Source organism: Diospyros lotus, chromosome 4 (genome assembly GCF_014633365.1).
Source record: "Diospyros lotus cultivar Yz01 chromosome 4, ASM1463336v1, whole genome shotgun sequence".
NCBI lineage: Eukaryota > Viridiplantae > Streptophyta > Magnoliopsida > Ericales > Ebenaceae > Diospyros > Diospyros lotus.
Window position 1 is genome coordinate 17,312,511 of NC_068341.1, and position 24,777 is coordinate 17,337,287.

The 24,777-nt window shown below is 40.0% G+C and overlaps 1 protein-coding gene across 1 annotated transcript in view; it reads right to left on the reverse strand.

Moving 5' to 3' along the window:
- The window catches only part of LOC127798927 (exocyst complex component SEC6), a 105,566-nt gene that overhangs the window by 40,964 nt on the left and 39,825 nt on the right, over window positions 1–24,777 (reverse strand). The window contains exons 8-12 of the mRNA XM_052332579.1: window positions 24,556–24,582; window positions 24,155–24,262; window positions 23,512–23,650; window positions 23,369–23,413; window positions 20,567–20,622 (exon numbers count right to left, since the gene is read on the reverse strand). Of these exons, the coding sequence (XP_052188539.1) occupies window positions 20,567–20,622; window positions 23,369–23,413; window positions 23,512–23,650; window positions 24,155–24,262; window positions 24,556–24,582 (375 nt within the window). The remainder of the gene's footprint in view (window positions 1–20,566; window positions 20,623–23,368; window positions 23,414–23,511; window positions 23,651–24,154; window positions 24,263–24,555; window positions 24,583–24,777) is intronic.

Here is a 24,777-nt window from a genome sequence, read left to right on the forward strand (position 1 = left end):
ACTTTAATATACCGAATAATATGAATCACTGCATCCTAGTGATTGTAACAAGGGGGAGAATGCTCAATTTCTTCAATTTCGGGTAGCACAGCAAGCCAGTTCACTTGGTGAATTGACAGGTAAAGTGGCCTATTGTGCAACTGGGAACTGAAGGAACTGAGTATACTCCCCCTCAAAGATAGTCACTGGTGAGGAATCACTGTGTTATAGACGCCAGACTCTCGGAAGCGCCAACAACAATGTTAGCAATACTAACTGCTTGAGGTGGGCGACATGTAAGTGATAGCAAGTCTCTCGAGTGTGACCAAGACGATTACAATAGGAGCATTGGGGCCCAAAACGCCCACCACCACAACGTCCACGATCAATCTAGGTAGTAGCAAGGGCTGAGTGATCTCCAGGTATAGACATGTCACGATCAGTAGTAATAAAAGAGGCTTTAAGTAACACAGCAAATACCTCTGTTAAAGAAGGTAGAGTGGCACTGCCGAGAATCTGTGTCTTAATTGATTCAAGCTCAGGTCAAATCCCATGAAGACAAAAGAGAGTAAACATTTGATCATGCTGCTATTGTTGTTTCTTGATATCTGTATCAAAGAGCATTAACTCGATAAAATCAGTAATAGAAGCTTGGACCTTACCCAAATAGGTGGTCACATCTAAACCAGCTTATTGTAGATTAAACAAAGCACCAATCACATCATAAATATGAGTGATGTCACTCGTATATAGGTCACGAGCCCAAGTTCATAGAGCACTACACTCACGAAGAGGTCGAAATATAGGAATCAAAGTAGGCTCAATAGTTTGCCACAACAAGCTGAGTAACTGTGCATCCATCTGTCGCCAAAGAGGTTGATTTCCCTCGAAAATAGTTGAAATGGTCTTTGATAAATGATCCTCAAGGCCATGTCTAAGAAACCAAATTTTAATCGCGGATGACCAAGCAGAATAATTTTGTCCATTCAATTTCTCCATAGTAATAATTGGTGTGCCTGAAAAATGGGGAATTGTTACAATTATGGACATGGTGGAGAGCCTTGTGGATGAAGAGTGTGATGTAGAGGAAGACATAATATGGAAAGAACAACCCGCTGTTTTGGCTGACTGGATCTAGAGTAAGTTGGATCTGGCCTAATGGGTCAAACTAGATCTGGATTGAGATCTAGGTGAGAAGGGCCAAGATCTAGGCAACAACTTGGCTATTTCGTTAATGGCAGATGAAGGCTGGTCAATTGGTGGCCGAGGCAAGATTGTCTAAGCAATGGTTGTAGATGTCGAAAGCTGTGTCCAACGATGGTGAAGGGTGGCTTAATGGTGGCGAAAGCCGCAATAAGTAGGAGGAACTCAAGCAGCAGAAAAACAAGAACCAAAAGGAGAAGAATAGTGTGGCGAAGTAGGAGATGAAGACCAAATGAACAGTGCGACGAAGGAGGCGACTAGCTGATCGGTGAATGATGAATAAAGACTATGATGGTGCGAACATGTGATGGCAAATGGAACGAGAAGAGGCGACGATGCTTCGTATTCTCTGGCGCTCGACATGATGGGAAGTGGAGGACTGGCAGTTGACAACAACGGCAGTGGCAGTGATCGTGAGGGCAGTTGATGATGGTGATGGTGGCAGCGACTACTGGCAGCAGCAGGCAGGATCTAGGGTTAGGGTTTGTATGATAACTCTGATACCATGTAAATAAAATAATGTATATTCTACCAAAAGTGTATAATATAAGAGAATATATATACAACTATTTTAAGCTAATTACACTAATACTCCCTACTTATATTATTTAATAGGATCAATTCTTTGGGTAGTTACCATGCATTCTTACATGGTGAGCTTCAGAAAGAGATTTATATGGAGCAATCTCCTGGGTTTGTTGCTCAGGGAGAGTCTAGTTTGGTTTGTAAACTCCATTGCTTACTATATGGTTTAAAACAGTCTTTGCGAGCCTGATTTGTTAGCTTCAGTGCTGTTATTCAAGAAGTTGGTATGACTAGCAATGAGTCTGATCATTTGGTTTTTTACAAACACACATCACATGGGAAGTGTATATACTTGGTCGTCTATGTGGATGATATTGTCATTACAAGTGATGATCAAGATGATATTGCTCAGCTGAAGAAACATCTTTTCCATCATTTTCAGACTAAAGACTTGGGGTCACTTAAGTACTTCCTTGGCATCAAAGTTGCTCAGTCTAGTTCTGGTATAGTTATCTCTCAACGAAAGTATGTGTTAGACATTCTGGAAAAAACTGAGATACTTGATTGTAAACCTATAGATTCTCCTATGGATCCTAATGTAAAGCTTTTACCAGAATAGGGGGAGGCTCTTGTAGATCTTGGGAGATATCACAGGCTGGTGGGAAAACGTAATTATCTCACTATCACTCAGCCTGACATTTCTTTCTCAGTCAATGTTGTTAGTTAGTTTTTACAATCTCCTTGTGATAGCAACTGGGATGTAGTTGTCCAAATTCTCAAGTATATCAAAGGAGCTCTAGGTAAAAGATTATTATATAAGGACAAGGGTCATACTTAGGTAGTCGGATATTCTGATGCTGATTGAGCAAGTTATCTATTTGATAGACGATATACTTCAGGATACTGTGTTCTAGTTGGAGGGAACTTGGTATCTTGGAAAAGTAAAAAGCAAGATGTTGTAAGATCGAGTGTAGAAACAGAATATTGTGCTATGGCTTTGGGAACATGTGAATTTATCTGGTTAAAACAATTGCTTCAAGAACTCAAGTTTGAAGAGATATCACAAATGAGATTAATTTGCAAAAATCAAGTTGCTTTACATATTGCCTCCAATCTAGTCTTTCATGAGAGGACCAAACATATCAAGATAGTTTGTCACTTCATTCGAGAGAAGATTTTATCTAGCTGTATTATCACAGATTTTGTCAATTCAAATGATCAGTTAGCAGATATCTTTACTAAATCCCTTAGGGGTCCTCGAATTGGGTATATTTGTAACAAGCTTGATGCATATAATATACATATTCCAGCTTGAGGGAAAGTGTTGAGTTGTAAATTGTATATTGTTGTGTGTATATCTCTCCTAGGGTTAGCCTTAGGCTTATGTCAAGGCTTATGTCATGACCCATGTAGTGTTTGCATATATATAGGTCGTAATCTATTAGTTTGGGAATATAGAAAATATAATATCTATCTTTCTGCACACTATCTTCCATGTTACCAGCCCAATTTGCATCTGTAAAGGCTTCAATATTCCTTTTTTCATGTTTTCAAAATATCAATCCTCTATCTGGAGTTCCCTTGAGATATTTGAGGATGTGTCCCACGGCATCTAGATGTTGTTGAGTTGGGGAATGCATAAACTGGCTAATAATACTGACTGCAAAGGTAATGTCAGGCCTTGTGAGAGATAGATAAATGAGTCTTCTAACTAGCCGCTGATACCTTCCATTGTCTATAGGAGGATCATTTTCATCTAGCTTCCACTTCCAACCTTCTTGTAGAGGAGTCCCAACTGGTTTGCAACATAATTTCCCGGTTTCTCTTAGTAAATCAAAAGTATATTTCCATTCAGAGATGAAAATACCATTTTGGTTTCTTGCAATTTCCATACCGAGAAAATATCTTAAGTCCCCTAGATCTTTAACCTCAAATTATGTTTTCAATTGTTGCTCGAGTTGCTGAAGTTGGTATGTGTCATCGCTGGTGATGATAATGTCATCTAAATATACGATCAGCATGGATCTTTTTCCTCCTTCTCCCATCTTAATGAAGATCATATGGTTCGCTTGCCCTTGCCTATATCCGAGTCGAAAGAGTGTCGTACTAAATTTTTTAAACCATGCTTGGGGTGACTGCTTGAGACCATACTGGGATTTTTTAAATTTACATAGTTTTCCTTTCTCTTCTTCAAATTCAAATCTAGGAGGGATTCTCATGTATACCTCCTCCTCCAAGTCACCATTTAGAAATGCGTTTTTTACATCAAGCTGATGGAGTTCCCAATCTAGGTTAGCTGCCAAAAATAAAAGAACTGAAATTGCGTTCAGCTTTGCCATCGATACAAATGCTTCCTCATAGTCAATCCTATAGGTTTGAGTGAAGCCTTGAGCAACTAGTCGTGCCTTATACCTTTCAATGTCTCCATTACCCTTATGCTCAATTGTGAATACTCATTTATTCCCAACAACTTTCTAGTTCTTTGGCAAGTCTACAACTTCCTAAGTGCCATTCATGTGTGATGCTCTCATTTCGTCCAAAACTGCCTCCTTCCACTAGGGTTCTTTGAGTGCTTCATAGATATTGTTGGGTATCTCAACACTATCAACCTTAGTGGTGAATGCAGCAAATTGTGGAGACAATTTTGAGTAAGCCAGGTAATTAGAAATAGGATATTTTGTACATGATCTTACCCCTTTTCGAAGAGGGGTAGGCAAATCCAAATCATCAACAATTGCTCCCTCATTAGTACTAGGAACCTACACTGAATCCAATGATTGGCCTTGTTGAGGATCTCTCGGTCTTCGCGAATAAACCAAGGTTGGCTTATCTATAATTGGGTCTCCCCCTAGATTAGTTACTTTAAATGTCGAATTAGGGCTAGTTTGAGGAATTGAACAACTTTTAGTGGGAACTGGAAGCGAGATGGATGGATCCCAAGACCTATCTTCTTGGGATTTCTCCACTTGGAAATAGAATGACTAACTCTCAAAGAAGGTTAAATCATAGGAAATAAGGAACTTTCGAGTGCATGGAAAATAGCATTTATACTCGTTTTGTGTAGGTGAATAACCAACAAACACACACTTGAGAGCTTTGGGCTCAAGTTTGCTTGGATTTGTTTGAGAGTTATGAACACAAACAGTACACCCAAACACCATTGGTGGTAATGAATTGAGGATTTTTGTGTTTGGGAAGTCATCAAGGAGGATGTTGAAAGGAGTTCGAAATTTAAGTGTCTTGGAAGGGAGACGGCTTATGAGATAAGATGCAGTTAGGATAGCTTCTCCCCAGTAGGAATGTGGGACTGGACTAGTAAACATCATGGAATGAGCGATTTTTTCTTTCAACCACTCTATTTTGTTGAGAAATACAGACACATGAACTTTGATGGTGAATGCCATTGGTGAAGAGGTATTGAGTGAAATATTGTGAAAAATACTCTCCCATTATCGGTTCGTAGAATTTGGATACGTGTTTGGAAAATAGTTTGAACAAACCTATGGAATTGTTGGAATACAACACAAGCATTAGATTTGTCTTTCATAAGATATACCCAACAAACTCTAGAATGATCATCTATGAATGTAATGAACCATCGGGTTCTAGTTAGAGTTAGCATCCTTGCTGGTCCCCAAATATCACTATGAACTAGATGGAAAGCCTTTGAAGGTTTGTATGAGTGGAAAATATAAGTACTTCGGCATTGTTTTGCAAGGACACATTCTTCACAACGGAAGGAAACATTCTTTTTATTGATAAACAAATGGGGATACAATGCCTTTAAATAAGAAAAGCTTGGATGACCTAAACATTTGTGCTATAACATGACATGACATCAAAACTAGACACTACTGATAAGGATAAATTATGGGGTAACTGATCTCTAGAGGAAGTATCGGTTATTGAGAGGTAGTAGAGACCATCCTTCTCCTTAGCATTGCCAATCATCTTCCCCGAAGACCTATCTTGAAATTCACAATGAGACAAAAAAAAGTCACAATACAATTCATGTCTTTTGTTAGCTTACTAACAAATACTAAATTGTATGTAAGCTTTGGCACATATAACATAGATTTCAACACTAGATTTGATATACTAACCGTCCTTGTCCAATTGCTGGTGACATCTTCCCATCAGCCACCCACACATGAATTTCACGGTTGTTTTTCTCATTGGTCTCAAACATATCTAAGGATCTAGTCATATGATTTGAGGCCCATGTATCAATTATCCAACATTGGTCTGATAAAGATTTTGAGAGCAGTGAATGGCTTATGTTACCTCGTTGTGTCACAGTTGTAGTAGAATTTTGTGAGGATGTGGGATAAGACTAGGGAAAGAGCATTGTTTGTGTCACATAATGAAAAGTAGGCCGAATTTTGGCCCAATTTTGCTATGGATTTTGGTTGCTATTAATTTTTTTTCTATTTATGCTTTTAATTATAATTTCCTTTTCTAACTGATAGTCAGTTAGATAGTACAACTAGGTGTAAAGGTGACTAGAATAGGACAAAATAGTTGGTTACAGAATAGATGATCTGTTGTGGCAGCACCCTAGAGCAAACTATATAAGCTCTTGACTCCTACTGTTAGAGATCATCGAAAATTAATCAAGAATCTGATTTCTTCTTCTCTCAAACTTCTCTCTACTCTTCAATCTTTCTCTCTTATTCTCTTCTTCACCCTTTCCCGTTCTTCTTCACTGTTCTCCAGCAACCCCTTCTAATTCACACTGAATTAGAAGGGTTGCTATTGTCACATCATAACTGTGACATTTGGTATCAGAGCTTCGATCCTGACAAAAAGCTTACTAGCAATGGCCAAAGAGACTTGCACGAAGAATATGGAGTCACAACTCCAGCAAGTTAATTTGGCCATGGGGGAGTTCCAAAATCGAGTGGACCGATTGGAACGAGGCTCCGAGAAGAACTATCATGCGATAGGGGGATTAGAGCAGAGGCTAGAAGGTGGACTAAATCAAATGAGGGAGGAGATGGGAAACCAACTTCAACAGTTCATGTTGATGTTTACCTAGCAAAACCAGTTAAGAATGGCCCCTGACTTTCCCCCTAGAACTAGAATAGAACCGATTTTACATAATGAAAGGGTGACTCGAGAAAATTGGACATATGAAATTGAAGTAGAGCAAGAGGATGAGGTTGAAACGATGACAAGAAGAGGTCGGGAGGACCAGGTTAATCCGCCTTAGCCGGGGTTCCTCATGCCATGAATGAAAATACCCATGTTTGAGGGAACTAATCCCATATGGTGGATTAGGAAGTGTGAACGATTGTTTGAATAGTATAATGCACCTGAGGAGAAGGATAGCTTTGGCTGCTACCTACTTTGATGATATGGTGGATGCATGGTTCTAAGGATGGACCCGAACAAGGGAGAATTATACATGGGGGGAATTTACTGAAAGGCTATGTGAGAGATTAGGAGAAAGGAGCATGTCGAATATCATAGAAGAGTTCAACAAGTTAAGGCAAGTTGGGGACGTTGGGTCATACTTGAGAAGGTTCGAAGAGTTGAGGTCATTAATGAGCAACCATGACCCTCACTTGTCTAAAGAATATTTTGTTTCTAGCTTCCTTAGTGGCCTTAATGAGGATTTGAGGCCTATGGTAAAGATGATAAGACCACGAACAGTGGAGCAAGAGGTCGAGAGTGCCAAATTGTAGGAATTGGTAGTTGAGGCCCTAATGAAAAAACAGAGGAAGGAACAAAAGGCTGTATCCATGGGGAATTGGTAGCGAGGGGTGTCACATTCCTAGGGTTACCTAGGGTTGTGATTGGAATTAGGGAGAGAAACTGAATAATAGAATTAAAGGAGGGAGAGAGAAATCAAAAGAGAGTGAGAGAGAGAGATTAGAGAGGAAATGAGAAGGAGAGAGAATTAGAGAGATAAGAATCTACTCTTTCATTAACATGTTTTTTTCTACATTTTAGGGCCTATTTATAAGCAATTCAATAGTAAATGAAATCTGAAAAATAGCACCTATGTGCTCCTAACAACTCACAAAATACCTCATACTAACTATTACAACCTTATTACAATAATGCCCTTCTAACTACCCATGAGTTGTGACATTCCCCTCCCCTTGAAAGGTTTCTTGTCCCCAAGAAACTTATTACAACCAAGCCATTGTTTCTTCATCCAATGCCCATCTTCACCCATTGGTTTCTTCTTTGCTTTTCCTTCTTTTTATCTTGTTTTTCCCTTCTCTTTTGTTTTCTTTTTTCTTTCTCCTCAGCAGCAACATCAGTATGTCTTGCTGCCACACCAATGGAAACATGAATAAGCAAAACAACAAGGGTCTCGGTCCCTTCAACAAAGAATCCCTTCCTTTTCTTCCTTTCATCTTGTTTCACTTTATCCTTCTGCATCCTCCATTGCTCTAAATCAGAAACATATTGCTGGAAGGTTTTAGTGTAATCAATTTCATGCAAGCATCCTCCCTTAACCTCTAACCATTCTTGAACTGCCCTCCATTGGTTATCCACTTCGATTAAGGCACAAGTTTCCTCCCAATTGACTAATTTCTCAGTTGGAGTTACCTGATCCATAGTAGGTAATTTAGCAACTCCTTCCATTCCTATTCCTTCAAGAGAAATAGATTTAAGATCTCCAGAATCTAAGGCTGTTGTGGTCGCTTCCACTCCAAGATCTTTGGCTCCCAGATTGCTAGCAAATATCTCAACTTCATCCTCAACAGTTACTTCTTTCAACGGTGTCATATTGAGAGTTTTAGCATTTGAATTATCAGTACCAGTGGGGGTGCTTGAGATGTTGCCATAGTTATCAAAGGCGCGAGGCGCCTTAAGGCGCTAGTTTGGCGCCTCGCTTGGGCCGAGGCGAGGCGGTTTTGGCGAGGCCCTCGCCTTGCGCGCCTAGGCGCTGGGGTGTGAGGCGCGCCTCATGAAACTGAGGTCTTCTACTAAATCTTGCAACCCAATCGCACTTGCCTCTCCTCCCGACTGCATCTAGCCGCGCTTGCCTCTCTTCTCCAGCTCGCTACTCGCTCCTCACTCCTCCCGACTATAGCATCTGCCGCGCTTGCCTCTCCTCTCCAGCTCGCTACTCGCTCGCCCGATCTTCCTCTTCCTCTCTAGCCCCAGTCGCGCCTGCTTCCTCTCTTCCTCTTCTCTCCAGCTCGCCCTCGCCCTCGCCCGATCTTTTTCTTCCTCTCCTCTCCAGCTGCGACCCCCTCCTCTCTTCCTCTCCAGCTCGCCCGATCTTCCTCTTCCTCTCTAGCCCCAGCCGCGCCTGCCTCCTCTCTTCCTCTTCTCTCCAGCTCGCCCTCGCCCGATCTTCTTCTTCCTCTCCTCTCCAGCTGCGACCCCCTCCTCTCTTCCTCTCCAGCTCGCCTGATCTTCCTCTTCCTCTCTAGCCCCAGCCGCGCCTGCCTCCTCTCTTCCTCTCCTCTCTAGCTCGCTACTTGCTCGATCTTCCTCTTCCTCTTCCTCTCTAGCCCCAGCCGCACCTGCCTTCTCTCTTCCTCTCCTCTCCAGCCGCGACCCCTTGATCTTCCTCTTCCTTTCCTCACCACTCTCCAGTAGTGCCTGCCTCCTCTCCAGTCTCCAGCCGCGCCCTCTTCTTCTATTCTCCTCTGCCGAGTCTGCCCACGGTCTTCTCCTCTTTTCCTTGCCTCTCTTCTCATTTACTCTTGAGCTCTTCAAGTTGAAGCTACTAAGGGCCTAAGGCTGCCCACGTCTTCTCCTATATTCATAATTTCATATTGTAAGTTCTTTACTTGTATTTTATTTGTTTATTTCTTGCATTTTTGCCTAATTTATTTTGCTGGCAGCTGGTTGCTGAAATTTGCTTTAACTCTTTATAGTTTATTTCTATCATTAGGAGAATTTTGTGGAAATTGGAACTGTGTTGCAACAGCCCAATAAATGTCGTCAACCACTTCCAAAATGGACCCGGCATGGAATTATTTTGAAGCTGATCCTAATGATAGAAATACCACCACATGTAAATTTTGTCGTAAAGTAACAAAAGGTGGTATATTTCGGGCGAAACAACATCTTGTGGGCGGTTTTAGGAATACTAAAGCTTGTCCGAAATGTCCTCCATCAATAAAAGAAGAGATTGGAGAGTACATGCAAAAGAAGAAAAATAACAGGGATGAGCGAAATATAGCATCGTTAGATGATGATCTTCAATTTGGTGAAGGGTATGATGATGATGATGATGAGCCGCTGCCTCAAAGTAGAAAAAGACCCAATGTATCTACCGGAAGTGGAAGCGGTACTGGTAGTGTTGGTAGTGTTAAAGGGCCAACACAAAAGGGTCCACTTGATGTTTTTCTTAAAGACCCAGAAGTTAATGTGTTGAAAAGCAAGGGCAAAGGAAAGCAAACAAGGTTGGGTGAGCATGATTTTGTAAAAAAAGAGTTAAGAGCTCGAGTTTGTAGAAGCTTTGCACGATGGATGTATGATGCAGGCATTCCATTCAATGCAGTGACATATGACAGTTTTAAAGTATTTATAGAAGCAGTTGGTCAGTATGGTCTGGGTGTGAAGCCGCTTAGTTACCATGAAGTTAGGATTCCCCTTCTCAAACAAGAGGTGGAAGCCACTTGTGAAATGATGAAAGATCATGAAGAGGTGTGGGCCAAATATGGATGTTCCATTTTGTCAGATGGCTGGAAAGACAAGAGGGAAAGGACATTGATTAACTTTTTAGTCAATTCTCCTAAAGGAAGTATGTTCTTGGAGTCGGTTGATGGTTCTAGCTATTCAAAGACGGGGGAAAAGATGTTTCAATTATTAAGTAAATGTGTGGAAAAGATTGGAGTAAGAAATGTGGTGCAAGTGGTCACCGATAGCTCTTCAAACAATCTTTTAGCAGGTATGAAATTCATTTTTGTAATTTGTATTATGTTTATAAATAGAACAATTTGAATATTCATTAGATATTTATTATTTACTAATATCTTGTTAATTTCACTCTAACTAATAACAGGAAGATTTTTGGAGGCAAAATATCCTACGTTGTTTTAGACACCATGTGCAGCGCACTACTTGGATTTAATGTTGGAAGATATTTTCAAGTTGCCTAATATGAAGAAGACATTTGAGAGAGCTGTTATGGTGAATAGCTATATCTATATTCGTTCGGGTCTAGTAAACATGCTTAGAAGGTTTACTGACAAGAAAGAGTTGTTGAGGCCTGCAAAAACACGGTTTGCAACTGCCTTTATTACTTTGGGCAGGATGCATAGTCTGAAAAGTAACCTTAGAAGGATGTTTACCTCCAAGGAGTGGATGACAAGCAAGTGGGTAAAAGAAACGGGGGCTAAAAAGGTTGTAGAAGTGATTTTGATGCCTTCATTTTGGAATAATGTTGTATTTGCTTTAAAGGTGGCTGGTCCATTGGTGTGTGTATTGCGCTTAGTGGATGGTGAGAAGAAGCCTGCTATGGGATACATATATGAGGCCATTTTTCTAATAGCCATATAGAAGTATGCACCCATTTTTCAGATCATTTATAATCGATGGGATGTTCAGCTTCATCGCCCCTTGCACGCAGCTGGTTGGTACTTGAACCCAGAATATTTCTACAAGGCTGAACGTATAGATCCAGAGATCATGACTGGCTTACATGAATGCATTAGAAAGTTAAATCCAGATATAAAGGTTCAAGACCAAATTGATGCTGAGCTTTCGATGTATAGCAATGCAGATGGGTTCTTGGGAAACTATATGGCTATTAGAAAGAGAGCTGAGAAATCACTAGGTACACATATATATTATATATTACATTATATATATAATCATTCTAGATAATAGATTATAACTAACCCATGAATTTTATTGGACAGCTGAATGGTGGGCTTCGTATGGAATGTCAACACCCATGTTGCAAAAATTTGCAATTAAAATTCTTAGCTTGACTTGTAGTTCATCTGGGTGTGAACGTAATTGGAGTGTGTTTGAAAATGTAAGTGCATTGTACATATAACACTTACAATTTTTATTAGTAGTTGGTTTGTTTCATGTAGATTATTCTTAGTATGTTTTTGCATAAATTGTTGCAGCTTCATACTAAACGGAGAAACAAACTTGATTAACTTCGTTTAAACGACTTGGTGTTTGTGAAATACAATAGAGCATTGAGGCGTCGGTATCAAATGTGTGATACCATTGACCCTATCATATTGACCGACATTAATGAAAGCAATGAATGGTTGACTGGAAAACTTGATGAGGAGAATGATAAAGATGATGAAACTGTTTTTCCAGATGACGTTGGGGATGGGTTGACATGGAGTAATGTTGTTGCGGCTACAGGAGTTGGAGAGCCTAGTTATCAATTTAGAACTAAACAAACTCGATCACAATTGGGATCAACTTTGGCTTCGACTTCAAAGCGGCGAGTAACTCAGGAGATTGAAGAGGAGGAGGAAAGTGAGGTAGGGACCGAAGATGATGAAGACTTGGAAGAGGGAGAAGAATTGAGAGATGAAGAAGAAGATGAAGGGGTGATTGAAGGGGATGATGAAGATATTGACCTTGATGTTGATAATCTCCTTGTTGATGATTGATTAAAAAACTTCTTTATATTGATTGTGGACTTGTAGTGTTTATGTCTTTGTTTAGAACTTTACATTATAATTGGTACTTGGTAAAGTTTGAGACTTTAAGTTTGAACTTTGATGATGTTTCTAGTTTAGAATTTGCATGATGAATGAATTAACTTTGATGTTGTTAGTTTATAGAATTTGAAGATAATGAATCATGAATGATATGAATGTGTTATTATTGATAATTTGATAGTTGTTTATGATTTTACAAGATTTTGAGTTTTTTTCCTAAAAGGTGCGCCTCGCTTCGCAAAGGCACGCCTCGCCTCGTGCGCCTCGCACCTTTCAGAACTATGGATGTTCCCAACCGTTGGACTGCCATGCCCCAATTCTTCAATCCCTTCTTCCGCTTCTTTTTTTTCCTCATCAGCTTCTTGCATCTCTAGCTTAACAGCCTTAGAAGCTCCATTGATAATATAGGTTTTGGTCCTTTCTCCAAACCGGTTACACAAGGCAATTACAAAATGCGGCCAGCTCAATTCCACCCTTCCCCAGCTCCAATTCTGGAACCACACGTATGGAATTCCACTCAGATTAGCTGCAGCCATTTTTACCTTCTCCTTTTCAGTTACTCGGTGTTAGTAGAACACCCGTTCATATTGTCAGATCCACCATTTTGGCCTATCCTTGTCAAACACCAGAATAGCCAATGGAGCAATAGTGGGCAAATCAACACTTGGAATTGAGGTCGATATAGTCCGATTAGCAGTCTAAAATTTATGTGAACACAGGATCAACAAATGGTCCAGCTGTCTACGGAGGTCCTTAATTTCCTTTGTTGCAGCAATTAGTCCTTCGGCCATCTCTTCAGTTCAATTTCTTGAAATTGCACCTTGTAACAACCTCTTGATCAGCCTCTAAGTTGAGAATCACAACTAAAATCAAGTCAATTGAGAATCGCTGCTTGCGGAATTCTCCTCTAGACCGTTTCCGATCGCACTTGCCGTCGCAACTCAGTCACATATAGTGGCGGCACTTCTCACCCCCACTCAAGATCTACTTAAGCCTGTATCGCGTAAACCACCACGCCTTTGTTGCGTCTCAATTCTGAGTATATAACTGATCAAAGGAACTCACCTCTTTGGTTAGCAGCTTTAGACGTGCTTTGATTCTGGATCTCAGCTACTGTGTTGCAATTAAGGTGAATCGCCTTCTTGAATTGCAACTGCAGTAGTCGAAATCTGTTGCTCCTGTCGCTGCTAGCAATCTGATCCAGAATTCCTCCAAGCTTAGATCAGAAACACTGCTAGTAATCACCCATCGTAGATTTGGTCACATGCACGCCTTCCCTGATCGATCAATACCTCCTAGATTTTCAAGCCGAGAGGCAATTCTCCATCAAAATCGCTCGAACTGAATTGACTTGAGTTCAACTCATTCCAAGTTCTATAGCAATTGCCGATTGTTGGAGTTGCTTGCAACTGCCCGCGATTGCTACAGATGCACGATTGTCCCGGCCTTGCTTGTTCACTTTCGTCTCCAATCAATGGCTCTGAATTCACCTTCTAAATTCGGGCCATTCGCTCCAATCCGTTTCTCGATCTGAATTTTGCTTCACCTCCTACTTCACCTCACTGAATCCACTCAGATTTGGATCTACTTTAATTCGTTCTTCTTGCCCAATCACCGACAGTCTTCACAACTCGCCAAGAATTGTCAGTGTTGTTCCTTCTCACCTCAGTCACCTCTGCTTCAATTATCCACTGAATTTTACTCGCCTAAAGTATCGACAATCACCAGGCCCGTTGGAATTAAGGAGGTTTAATTTGCCTGCAAGTTCCGATCAACCGAAGCTGCTCTAGGCGTCTCCGAAAGCACCATCGAACACCACCATCTTTGCTGCCGCTGGCCGGAATCTGCTCTGCTCGCAATTGCTGCAGATTCAACAATCGCTTCCCCCGACGACTCCTTCTCACCCAATCACTGACCACGGTTCGCGACCACTGGCTCGGTTTCGTAATTTACCGCTTCGCCTAATCGCTAACATCAGTCACCGTTGGAGATCAATAACCAAGTCAGATCCTCGCTCCATCAACTCTCTACTATTTCTGGAATCGCCTCTTAAAAGTTCAATTAATTCTGTTGCCGCTAAGGATTGCCTAACAATTGATCGATTTCTACTGCCTAAGGTTCGGAAATCAACGAGCAAAGGAATCGGAGGGATCTGCTTCTCACAATGGACTCCACCTACAAGTTCAAGTCAAGATCCGCTTGCGCCTTCTCGATTTCGAACCAAGCTAATACGAATTTATCAAAAATCACAGCCGAGGAAGAACCAGCTCTAATACCATTTGTCACATTCCTAGGGTTACCTAGGGTTGTGATTGGAATTAGGGAGAGAAACTGAATAATAGAATTAAAGGAGGGAGAGAGAAACCAAAAGAGAGTGAGAGAGAGATTAGAGAGGAAACGAGAGGGAGAGAGAATTAGGGGCTATTTATAAGCTATTCAATAGTAAATGAAATTTGGAAAATAGCACTCATGTGCTCCTAATAACTCACAAAATACCTCATACTAATTACTACAACCTTATTACAATAATGCCCTTCTAACTACCCATGAGTTGTGACAAGGGGGTAACAACAAGGGGTTCAACATAGATTCGATCAAGGGAAATGCAGGGGGAAGAAATTTTGGAGGTCCATATTCCGGGGGAAGGCCTAATGAACCCAAGAGGCAACCTGGTGTGTGTTACAAGTGCGAGGATAAATACTATCCCGGGCACCAATGCAAACGCCAGTTGTTACTGTTAGAAGGAGATAAAGAAGACAGACTAGAAGAGGAATAAGGAGAAGAGGTAAAAGGTTTAGGAGAAACTGGAGAAGAGGACGATCGAGAGATATCTCTCCATGCACTCAAAGGAATCACCAATAACAAGATAATCAAGGTTGAGGGCAAGGTGAAGGAGGGCAGTTTGTCAATACTTATTGATAGTGAAAGCACACATAGCTTCCTCGATGAGAGTACTACCTAGAAACTCAAATGTCCACTCACAAGCACACCACCTCTAAGTCTGACTGTTGCTAATGGAAATCGAGTATTGTGTAACTTGGCTTGCCTTGGATTCATGTGGGAAATGCAAGAAGAGAAATTTGAGGCAAATCTCAAGTTGCTCCAACTAAGGGGGTGCAATGTTGTTTTAGGGGTAGATTGGATGAAGGGGGCGAGCCCCATAAGTTTCGGCTTCAACTGGATGGAAGTGTCCTTTGAAAAAAAAGGTAGAAGAATGACTCTTACAAGTGGGAAGGAGACTGCTACTTGCAAGATGATTATAGGTAAGAGGTTGCAGAGGGTCCTTAAGAGCAAGTGGAGTCAACTCACGTAACTATTTGCTATTGTGGAAGTAGAGGAGAGGCCTAACGGAGAAGAGCTTGGGGAGCCAATTGACTATTAGCCACCAACAAGGTGGTCCTGACCAAGTATACACGCTACCCCTTATTGATGAATTATTAGTAGAATTGAAGGACCTTTTTGTGGAACCAAACACCCTTCCTCCTAGTCGTGTCTTGGACCATGCAATTAACCTAAAACCAAATGTTGAACCGGTCAATATTAGATCCTATTGTTATGCCCTTGTTCAAAAAATTGAAATTGAAAGAATGGTGAAAGAAATGTTAAACCAATCATTTATTAGACCAAGCCAAAGCCCCTTTGCTTCCGCAGTCCTTTTGGTAAAGAAAAATTATGGATCCTGGCATTTTTGTGTGGATTATCGCCAACTTAACACCTTGACCATCAAGGATAAATTCCACTTACCCCTTGTTGAAGACCTAATGGATGAGTTACACCAAGCCAAATTATTTTCCAAACTTGACTTGCGCTTGGGCTACCATCAAATTAGGATGAAACCCAAGGATATCCACAAAACTGCCTTTTGAACCCACCATGGCCATTTTGAGTTCTTGGTGATGCCCTTTGGGCTCACCAATGCCCCAGCCACCTTCCGATCCCTAATAAACCAAATATTTGAAACCTACCTAAGAAAATTCATACTTGTGTTCTTTGATGATATCCTTGTCTATAGCCCAACTTTGGACCAACACCTTACCCACCTAAGAACCACCTTTGAAGTCCTTAGAAGCAACCAATTATTCATCAAAAGGTCTAAGTGTGCATTTGGTTAAAACTGGGTGGAATACTTGGGGCACTTAATCTTGGGGGAAGGGGTCAATACTTATCCAAGAAAGGTGGAGGCTATGTTGAATTGGCCCAAGCCCAGTACAATAAGGGCTCTTAGGGGTTTCCTTGGGCCCACGGGGTACTACTGCATATTTTGTTAGGGGTTATGGAGTTATTAGCAAACCCCTCACAAATTTATTAAAGAAGGGGAACTTCCATTGAGGACAAGAGGCATAAGTGGCTTTTGAAAAGTTGAAAATGGCAATGAGCAGGGTACTAACATTGGGGCTGCCTAACTTCAACAAGCCTTTTGTGCTTGAAACAGATGCATATGGAGTGGGTGTTGGGGCCGTGTTGAAGCAGGATGGCAGGCCATTGGCTTTTCTAAGCCAAGCCCTCAGTCTAAGGCACTTGGGCCTAAGTATATACAAGAAGGAATTCCTGGTTGTCCTCATGGCCGTGGAGAAATGGCTTCATTACTTAGAGATGGGGAGGTTTGTAATCAACATTGATCATGAGTCTCTAAAGTTTTTCCTACAACAAAAGTTACAAACTCAATTGCAAAAGAAGGGAATGGCCAAGTTAATGGGGTTAGATTACTCCATACAATATAAGAAGGGCAAGGAAAACTTGACAGCGGATGCCCTATTGAGATGCCAAGAGGAAGGGAGTGCAGCCGCCTTAACTGTTATAATCCCCGAGGGGTGCAAGGAAGTGGTGGACAACTATGAGGGAGATGAACACATAAAAGGCATGCTGGAGAAACTGGCTCAGGGAAATAAAGAGGCAGAGGGGTACACTTTGGTGGATGGTCTGTTGAGATATAAAGGCAAAATAGCAGTGGGCCACAGTGATGAACTCAAGAGGAAAATTTTGCAATCCCTGCATGAGTCCCCTTTAGGGGGGTATTCAGGCGTCCAAAATACTTATTTGAGGGTAAGGCAGTTGTTCCATTGGCCCCAGCTCAAAGTGATAGTGAAGGAATTTGTTTTGGGGTGTGATACGTGTAAGAGGTGCAAGCACGAAAATGTGGCATACCCAAGACTGCTGCAACCCCTACCAATTTCGAAATAATCATTGACAAGTGTGTCCATGGACTTTATTGAAGGACTGCCAAAATCTGAAGGGAAGGATTGTGTAATGGTGGTGGTCGACAGGTTTACTAAGTATGCACATTTTGTAGGATTAGCCCACCCCTACACAGCCCAAGAAGTGGTAAGGGCATTCATTGATCAGGTGATAGCTATGCATGGGGTTCCTAAATCCATTATATCTGACTGGGATAAGGTGTTTACGAGCTATTTTTGGAGGGAGTTGATGAAGAACATGGGCACAAGACTCAACCTTTCAACAGCCTATCATCCCCAATCTGATGGACAGACAGAAAGGGTAGATCAAAGCCCAGAAACCTACCTCCAATGCACGTGTTTGTTGCAATCCAAGAGTTGGCATAGGTGGCTAGTTTTAGCACAATGGTGGTATAACTCCAGCCACCGTTCCTCTATAAAAATGTCACCATTCGAGGCTATATTTGGGTATAAACCCCCTATCCTACCAGCTACTGAAGGGCATACCTCAACCACAGCTGTCGAGGAGTATTTGTAGTAGAGGAGGGGGGGGGGGGGGTGTTGCAGCAATTTAAGCAGGAGTTAGCATAAGCTCAAAACCGGATGAAACAATATGCAGATAGGAGGAGGAGTGACCGGGAGTTTGAAGTTGGGGAAAATGTTTACCTAAGGCTCAAGTGTCCTCATCTAAAGTCCATCTCCCAAGGGCAAGTATCTAAGCTTAGCCCTAAGAACTTTGGCCCGTTTCCCATAACAGCCAGGGTAGGCAAAGTGGCCTACTGCTTACAGCTACCGAAGGGATCCAAAATCCATCTGGTCTTTCATGTTTTGTTATTGAAGAAGACAACCAGCAATGAGCGAGTTAATTCGGAGCTACCAGCACTTCCTAAGGAGAAAGGAACCACAAGGGAATCGGAGGCTATAATGGAAAGAAGAGTAGTCTACCACCAAGGAGCCCCTCTCATCCAAGGGCTAATCAGATGGCAAGGAGGATTTTTAGGGGACGACATTTGGGAATACCTTCCCCAATTGCTACAGCAGTTTCTAAGGGCAGCCAACCTCTTGAATATTTCTTGAGGACACGAAATTGCTTAAGGGAGGGGTATTGTCACAGAACGAAAAGTAGGCTGAATTTTGGCCTAATTTTGCCATGAATTTTGGTTGCTATTAATTGTTTTATGTTATTGCTTTTAATTGTAATTTCCTTTTCCAACTGGTAGTTAGTTAGGTAGTACAACCAAGTATAAAGATGACTAGAATAGGACAAAATAGTTGGTTATAAGAGAGATGATCTGTTGTGGCAGCACCCTAGAGCAAACTATATAAGCTCTTGACTCCTACTGTTAGTGATCATCGAAAATTAATCAAGAATCTGATTTCTTCTTCTCTCAAACTTCTCTCTACTTTTCTCTCTTCAATCTTTCTCTCTTATTCTTTTCTTCACCCTTTCCAGTTCTTCTTCATTGTTCTCCAACAACCCCTTCTAGCTCACACTGAATTATTAGAAGAGTTGCTATTGTCACAACATAACTGTGACAGTTCGGTTCAACAAGTTTTATAGAAATTCAATTTGCTTGGCTGAAAGATTGAGACTGACAGTCTACCCAAAGTCTAATTCCACTAACTATGTTGCATGGTGATTCCCTCTCTGTTTCTTAGGCTTCCAATCTGAAGGCTTTCCATGGATCTCCCAGCATGTCTCTCGGGTATGCCAAGGTTTGTTGCAGTGATCACGCCATGGCTTTCCTTTTAGTTGTTGTTGTTCATAGTTTTGTATTGCTGATCCTTTCTCATGTTTATTCACAACTAGAGCAGAATTTTGGGTGATTTGTTCTGAGTTGCAGGGGTGTTGCATAACTCTCTTTCTACTCTCCTCCCTCCAAACTTCTGCAAATGCCTCTCGGACGGATGGAAAAGACTTGGATCCAAGTAAACGTCCTTGTATTTCATCTAAATTGGCATCAAGACCTTGGAGGAAATTAAAGTTCTCCAATAACTTCTTGTATTTTTTTGCATCAATCTGGCAGCTCCACTCGATTCCATAGAACAGATCTTATCTCTTGCCAAAGTTCCATGAGTGTATTGTAATATCCAATTACAATCATGGTGCCTTGATGGGTATTTCGAATTTTGGACCTGACTTCAAAGCACTGAGAGGTGTTTTCTACGTCCGAGTAGACCTATTGTGCAGCTTCTCATATCTCTTTTGAAGTTTTGCAGAACAAATAGGTTTTGCCTATGCTTGGCTCCATGAAATTGATGAGTCAAGCCATCATGATTGAGTTTTCGGCCTCCCATGCTCCATAGTTCAGTGCTGTCTCCGATGGTGGTAAGATCACCGTTGTTAGATGTCTAGCCTTTCCTCTTCCCTTGATCACAAGCATCACTAACTGCGACCATTCTCGGTAATTCACTCCATTGCGCTTATGGTGAGTGATTTGTAGATATAGGTTTTCGACTAAGGGTGACAGTGATAGGGTTGTAGAATTGATAGGTTGGGTGGTGGTGACTGTGGTGGTGGACGATTCTATTGAAGTTAGCTGGTTTCTGGCCATGTTTGGATGGGTTTTAACAACCTAAAGGCTACCAAAACTGGTAGCTTTGATACCATGAAACAAGAGATATTCAAGAATGAATTCTTCTCTCTTCATTTTTTCATTTGAGCTAATCACATGTATATATACAGGTTTGACAGCTATCTCCTAAGAATTCAAAACAAGAAAATTTATCTCCTATAATCAAGGAGAGTTTTATTTCTTATCTTCTCCTAACAAACCTATCTTATCTTCTTATCTTCTCCTCTAACAAACCTATTCTAATCACTTGAATACAAAAATACAGAAAATAAAAGAGATAACTATCTAGCAAATCATAAATCTCCAACACTAAGCTTTTATGTTTCTTATATACATTGAATCTTACTAACATAAGCTATTTCTCAACAAGGATAAAATAGTAAAAAAATTAGAATAATTAAAGATAAACACATTCAGATGGAGCAATGATATTTTTGAGAAATACATGGATAACCAAATATCTAATAAATGAATGTGCAATTACCACAGGACAAACCTTGGAGGAAAACAAGGAGCCACATAGTCATATATATCTCCAAGCTCTTCCCCAATCTACACAAGAAGCAAACTGAATGCCATCATGAATGAAAGCAGAAGATTTGCATTTTAACATTTTTGACACCATGAACGAAGTATGGAATTACTATGACCATTTTAAGTAGATAAAAGTTTTCAACCAATAGCAGTCAGAAATAGAAAAGGCCAAATGACTTACAACCAAGGACTAGTTGTCCTCATCCAGTTGAGCACATAGGTGTGCACAAATACACATGACAAATTTACTTTGCTGGTTAAGAAAAGGGATCTAGAAGGAAAATTTAAAAGCAAAGAAAGGTTCAGGGAATTTTCACACCCCAGAAGAAAATGACAACCAGAGTGGTATGGGAATAGCATACAATACACAAAGTCATCAAAAGCATTGCATTTATGGAATTTCTCTGAATCACACAATTATGGGAAACCATTGAAGAAGCTCCTATAACTTGTATTGATCCCATTGCAGAAGCTTCCACTTCTGGCTCAACTGGGAGGGGATCTATAATTTATCCAACTGATCCATAAAGTAGTAATATCACTACCCTGAAGAATTTTAGCTCCCTGCCCCTTTACAGAAGCATGGAAAGCGATGCCAAGCATCTAATTTCCACTGGAGCAATGCAGCAGAACTTGGATAAAGAAAAGGCACTGAAGGAAAAATGTTGTCCGTAATTTCTGAAAAAAATTTCAACTTCAAAGAAAATTTCTCAGCAAAACAGAAATCCTCCTGCAATATCTTGACTGAGATCTTCAATCAGTTAAATAAAACATTTTCAGGCAGATAGCAGCCTCAACAATCACAATACATGTCTTCAACTGCATGTAAACAATATCCAAAAAATGATCAATAGAAGGCCTCACTTTATAGAGAGCAAAATAAATAAAAATGGACAAATGAAAACTTGCTTTTCAATCTATATGAACTTCCTGGAAAATTCTTAAAGTTCTACTTCTTTCACACTACATAAGCTGCATCAGACAGAATGCAGCTAGTTGCCAAGCCTTCTGTCTCTGCTTCCCAAAAAGGCTCCCACAAGGAGTGGATATCCATTCTCTCCTTGTTCCCAAGAGCATGTTTTAGATGATCTTTGCTTGAAAAGTTTGGTTTTTTATTGTCTAGGATTCACTCCCTCAAGCTGTTTTCTTGTCTTCATATACTTGATTATTCAGTGTTCCTCAAGTAGGTTGTGCCTTTTTGGTTCTATAGAGTCCATCTGAAGATTCCCAGCAGAATATGAGTACAATGTGGTTTTTATTGTCAAAGAATTTTGTGCATAGGTGCCATCTCCATGGTGTTTTCTTTAATGCAGTTCAATTATCAGAAAATATAAGTGAACAATGAAAAAGTCTAGAATGCTAGATTGTTACATCTTTTCTGCTAACACCAGCATCTGAAAGACGTTATCCTTTTCTGCCCCCATCCAGTTCTATTTAGAAATTACCCCACTTAGATTCCTATCCTACTTTTGGTTTACATTTAAAAAACACTAGGACAGCAAGTTTAATCAAATCTGACTTTGAAGTTTGCAACATTTCCAACTAAATTTCACCAGGCATGAAATAATCCCCTCAAGATTGATCTTTGGGAACAATATAAAAAAGATATTGCTTTCTAAACATAGTATTCCTGCATCATATTGAGAATACATGACCAAAAAACTCTAGTGGGGCTCACTTCAAAACTGATTTATATTTGAAGAACCGAAGTCTAGAAAGTTCAATCAAATCTGAACTTGAAGCTTACAACATGTCCCATCAAATTTCGCTAAGAATGACACAATCCTTAACATTTGGCCTTTAGGACAAAATCAAGAAGATATTGCTTTCTAAAGATAGCATTCTTGAGTCAAATTGACACAGCCATAAACTGTAATGTACTTCAAAACCATTTTACATTTAAAGAGCACTAGCCTAGTGAGTTTAATCAATCTAATCTTAAAGCTTGCATGACGCAGTGTAGCGCGTGTATAAAGAAAACACACAAAGAAACCCTTGAAACAATAAGTTTCAAGTACTCTTGAGAGAACAAACTTCAACGACCAAAGCTGGAGTCTCAACTAGGCTCAAGAACCAAAGCTGCTTGCTAGAAAAAATTGAACTGGTTTGCTGAAATTTATTGAATAAAAATTTGATTACAACCCCTATCTTCTAGGCATATTTATAGAGTTTAGCTAATCCATCTAATATTTGCAAACAATATCCAACTAGAATTCTAATAAAAATAAAACCCTAATCAAACATGAAGTAGAATCCTAAAACTTATGAAGTTTCGCTACTGTTCCAGAGCTACTGTTTGGAACCATACACAGGGGAAGCTGATAGGGTATCCCCAATGTACAAGGCTCCCCGCTTTGCGAGGACTGGGGGAGGATTATCTTTATACACAACCTTACCCTTGTTCTGCAAATAGATTGTTTTCACAACTCAAACCTATAACCTTCTAGTTACAAAAAGAGCATACCCACCATTGCTACTGAGGTTCACTCTCTAAAATTGACATCCATATGTCTAAAATTTCACAATTTGCAGTATTTTCTCTTTCCCTACCTTTTGAAAACTAGTCAATGCCAACATTGAACCATTGAGAATAAGAATGGATGCTATTCAAAGATTTTCTGTTGTTTTGTCTAATTATTCTATATGAATTTGAACCCAAGTAGAAAAATATATTAACTGGGCACAATGCAATTTCTCTGTTATTAGAATAAATGGGTAATTTAGCATATGATAATAATAGGAGACAGTGACTAGATCTGCATACCAGTCGAGCTTCCTCTAAAGCTGATTTTAGGTCCTCAAAAACAAGCTGGTGCATAAATTACCATTAGAATTATATAACCAAAAATATGATTCAGAACATTCTTATTCAATAATTAAATACCTGGGGAAATGTGAAATATATACCTCAGACAGAAGTTTGCTAAAACGGTCTTCAACAGTCTTCCTTATCTGCTCATAGCATTTATCCTTGTAACCTTTCCCCTGGACCTTCAATTTCTGCTGTGTTAGGTTTCTAGAAGATGCCAATGTAGTGGTAGATTTTCTGCAAGCCACAAGGAAACAATAACCAACATGAAACATAGATATATACCGTTGGAGAAGATAAAGAAGGAATTTAGCAATGACCGAGAGGATAAGAAGACAAGACGATAAAGATAAAGATGAAACACGTGTTCATCTGGGAGGATAAGGATATTCCTTAAAACAGATAAGGAAATCCTAGTACAAGTTCGATTCTAATCATAACATGTATTCTAATCCTAAATATTAGGAGTGTAATCTAGTTCTAAATATTAGGAGAATTCTTAGGAACCTTTATGTATATATTCACATTCTGTGAAGCAATAATGATCAAGGAAGTTTATTCCTCTCATTACAAACTTCTATTACTATATTTTTCATATACATTGAGTAACCGAAGGCACAGCACATTTGAAAGATCAATCTGGAATAGCATTTGTAAGGGGAAAAAAGAAGAATAAGAAGATATATATAGTGGGAAGAGGCAAGCAATTATTTGCTAGGAACAAGTGATAAAGGTAGATACTTGGTATTTCTGCGAGGATTTGCAACTGTTTCCATTGCTCCATTTCCCTCGGCCTCAGCTGCTTCTTCAGCAAGTTGCTGATCAAGGACTTCTTGCATTTCAACAACCCTACCAGCAAAGTAAGGGAAAGAAACAATCTAAATAATGAGGTAAGAGTTGATAAACTGAAGTGAATCAGTTAGAATATACAAAATACAATGCATTAACTGTGGAAGTATAGCACTCATATTCTAAAGTAAAACCATATCAAGGCATGTCTGGTTAAATCACCTCCTGTAAAATATCTTTGAAGTTAAGATATTTCAATCCACAATTCCATGTAAGGAAATTATGATTAAGATTATGGAATAATACAATCACATTTAAGAATAAATTAAACACATTGTTTGAATCAAGCATACCTTAATGCCCGAACCAGAGTTTGTGGGCTGCAAAGAACAACAGAAATGAGAACTTAGCATGAATGAGCATTATGAAACATAAAAATGATATTCTAATTTAGTTAAATGACAACTGAAAAACAAAGAGGTTAATCATGAAGGATGTAGTCAACATTTGATGCTCATAAACCATATAGCATTGCAATTCTGCAATGAATTTGTTGAGTGTTTAATTTAAAAATG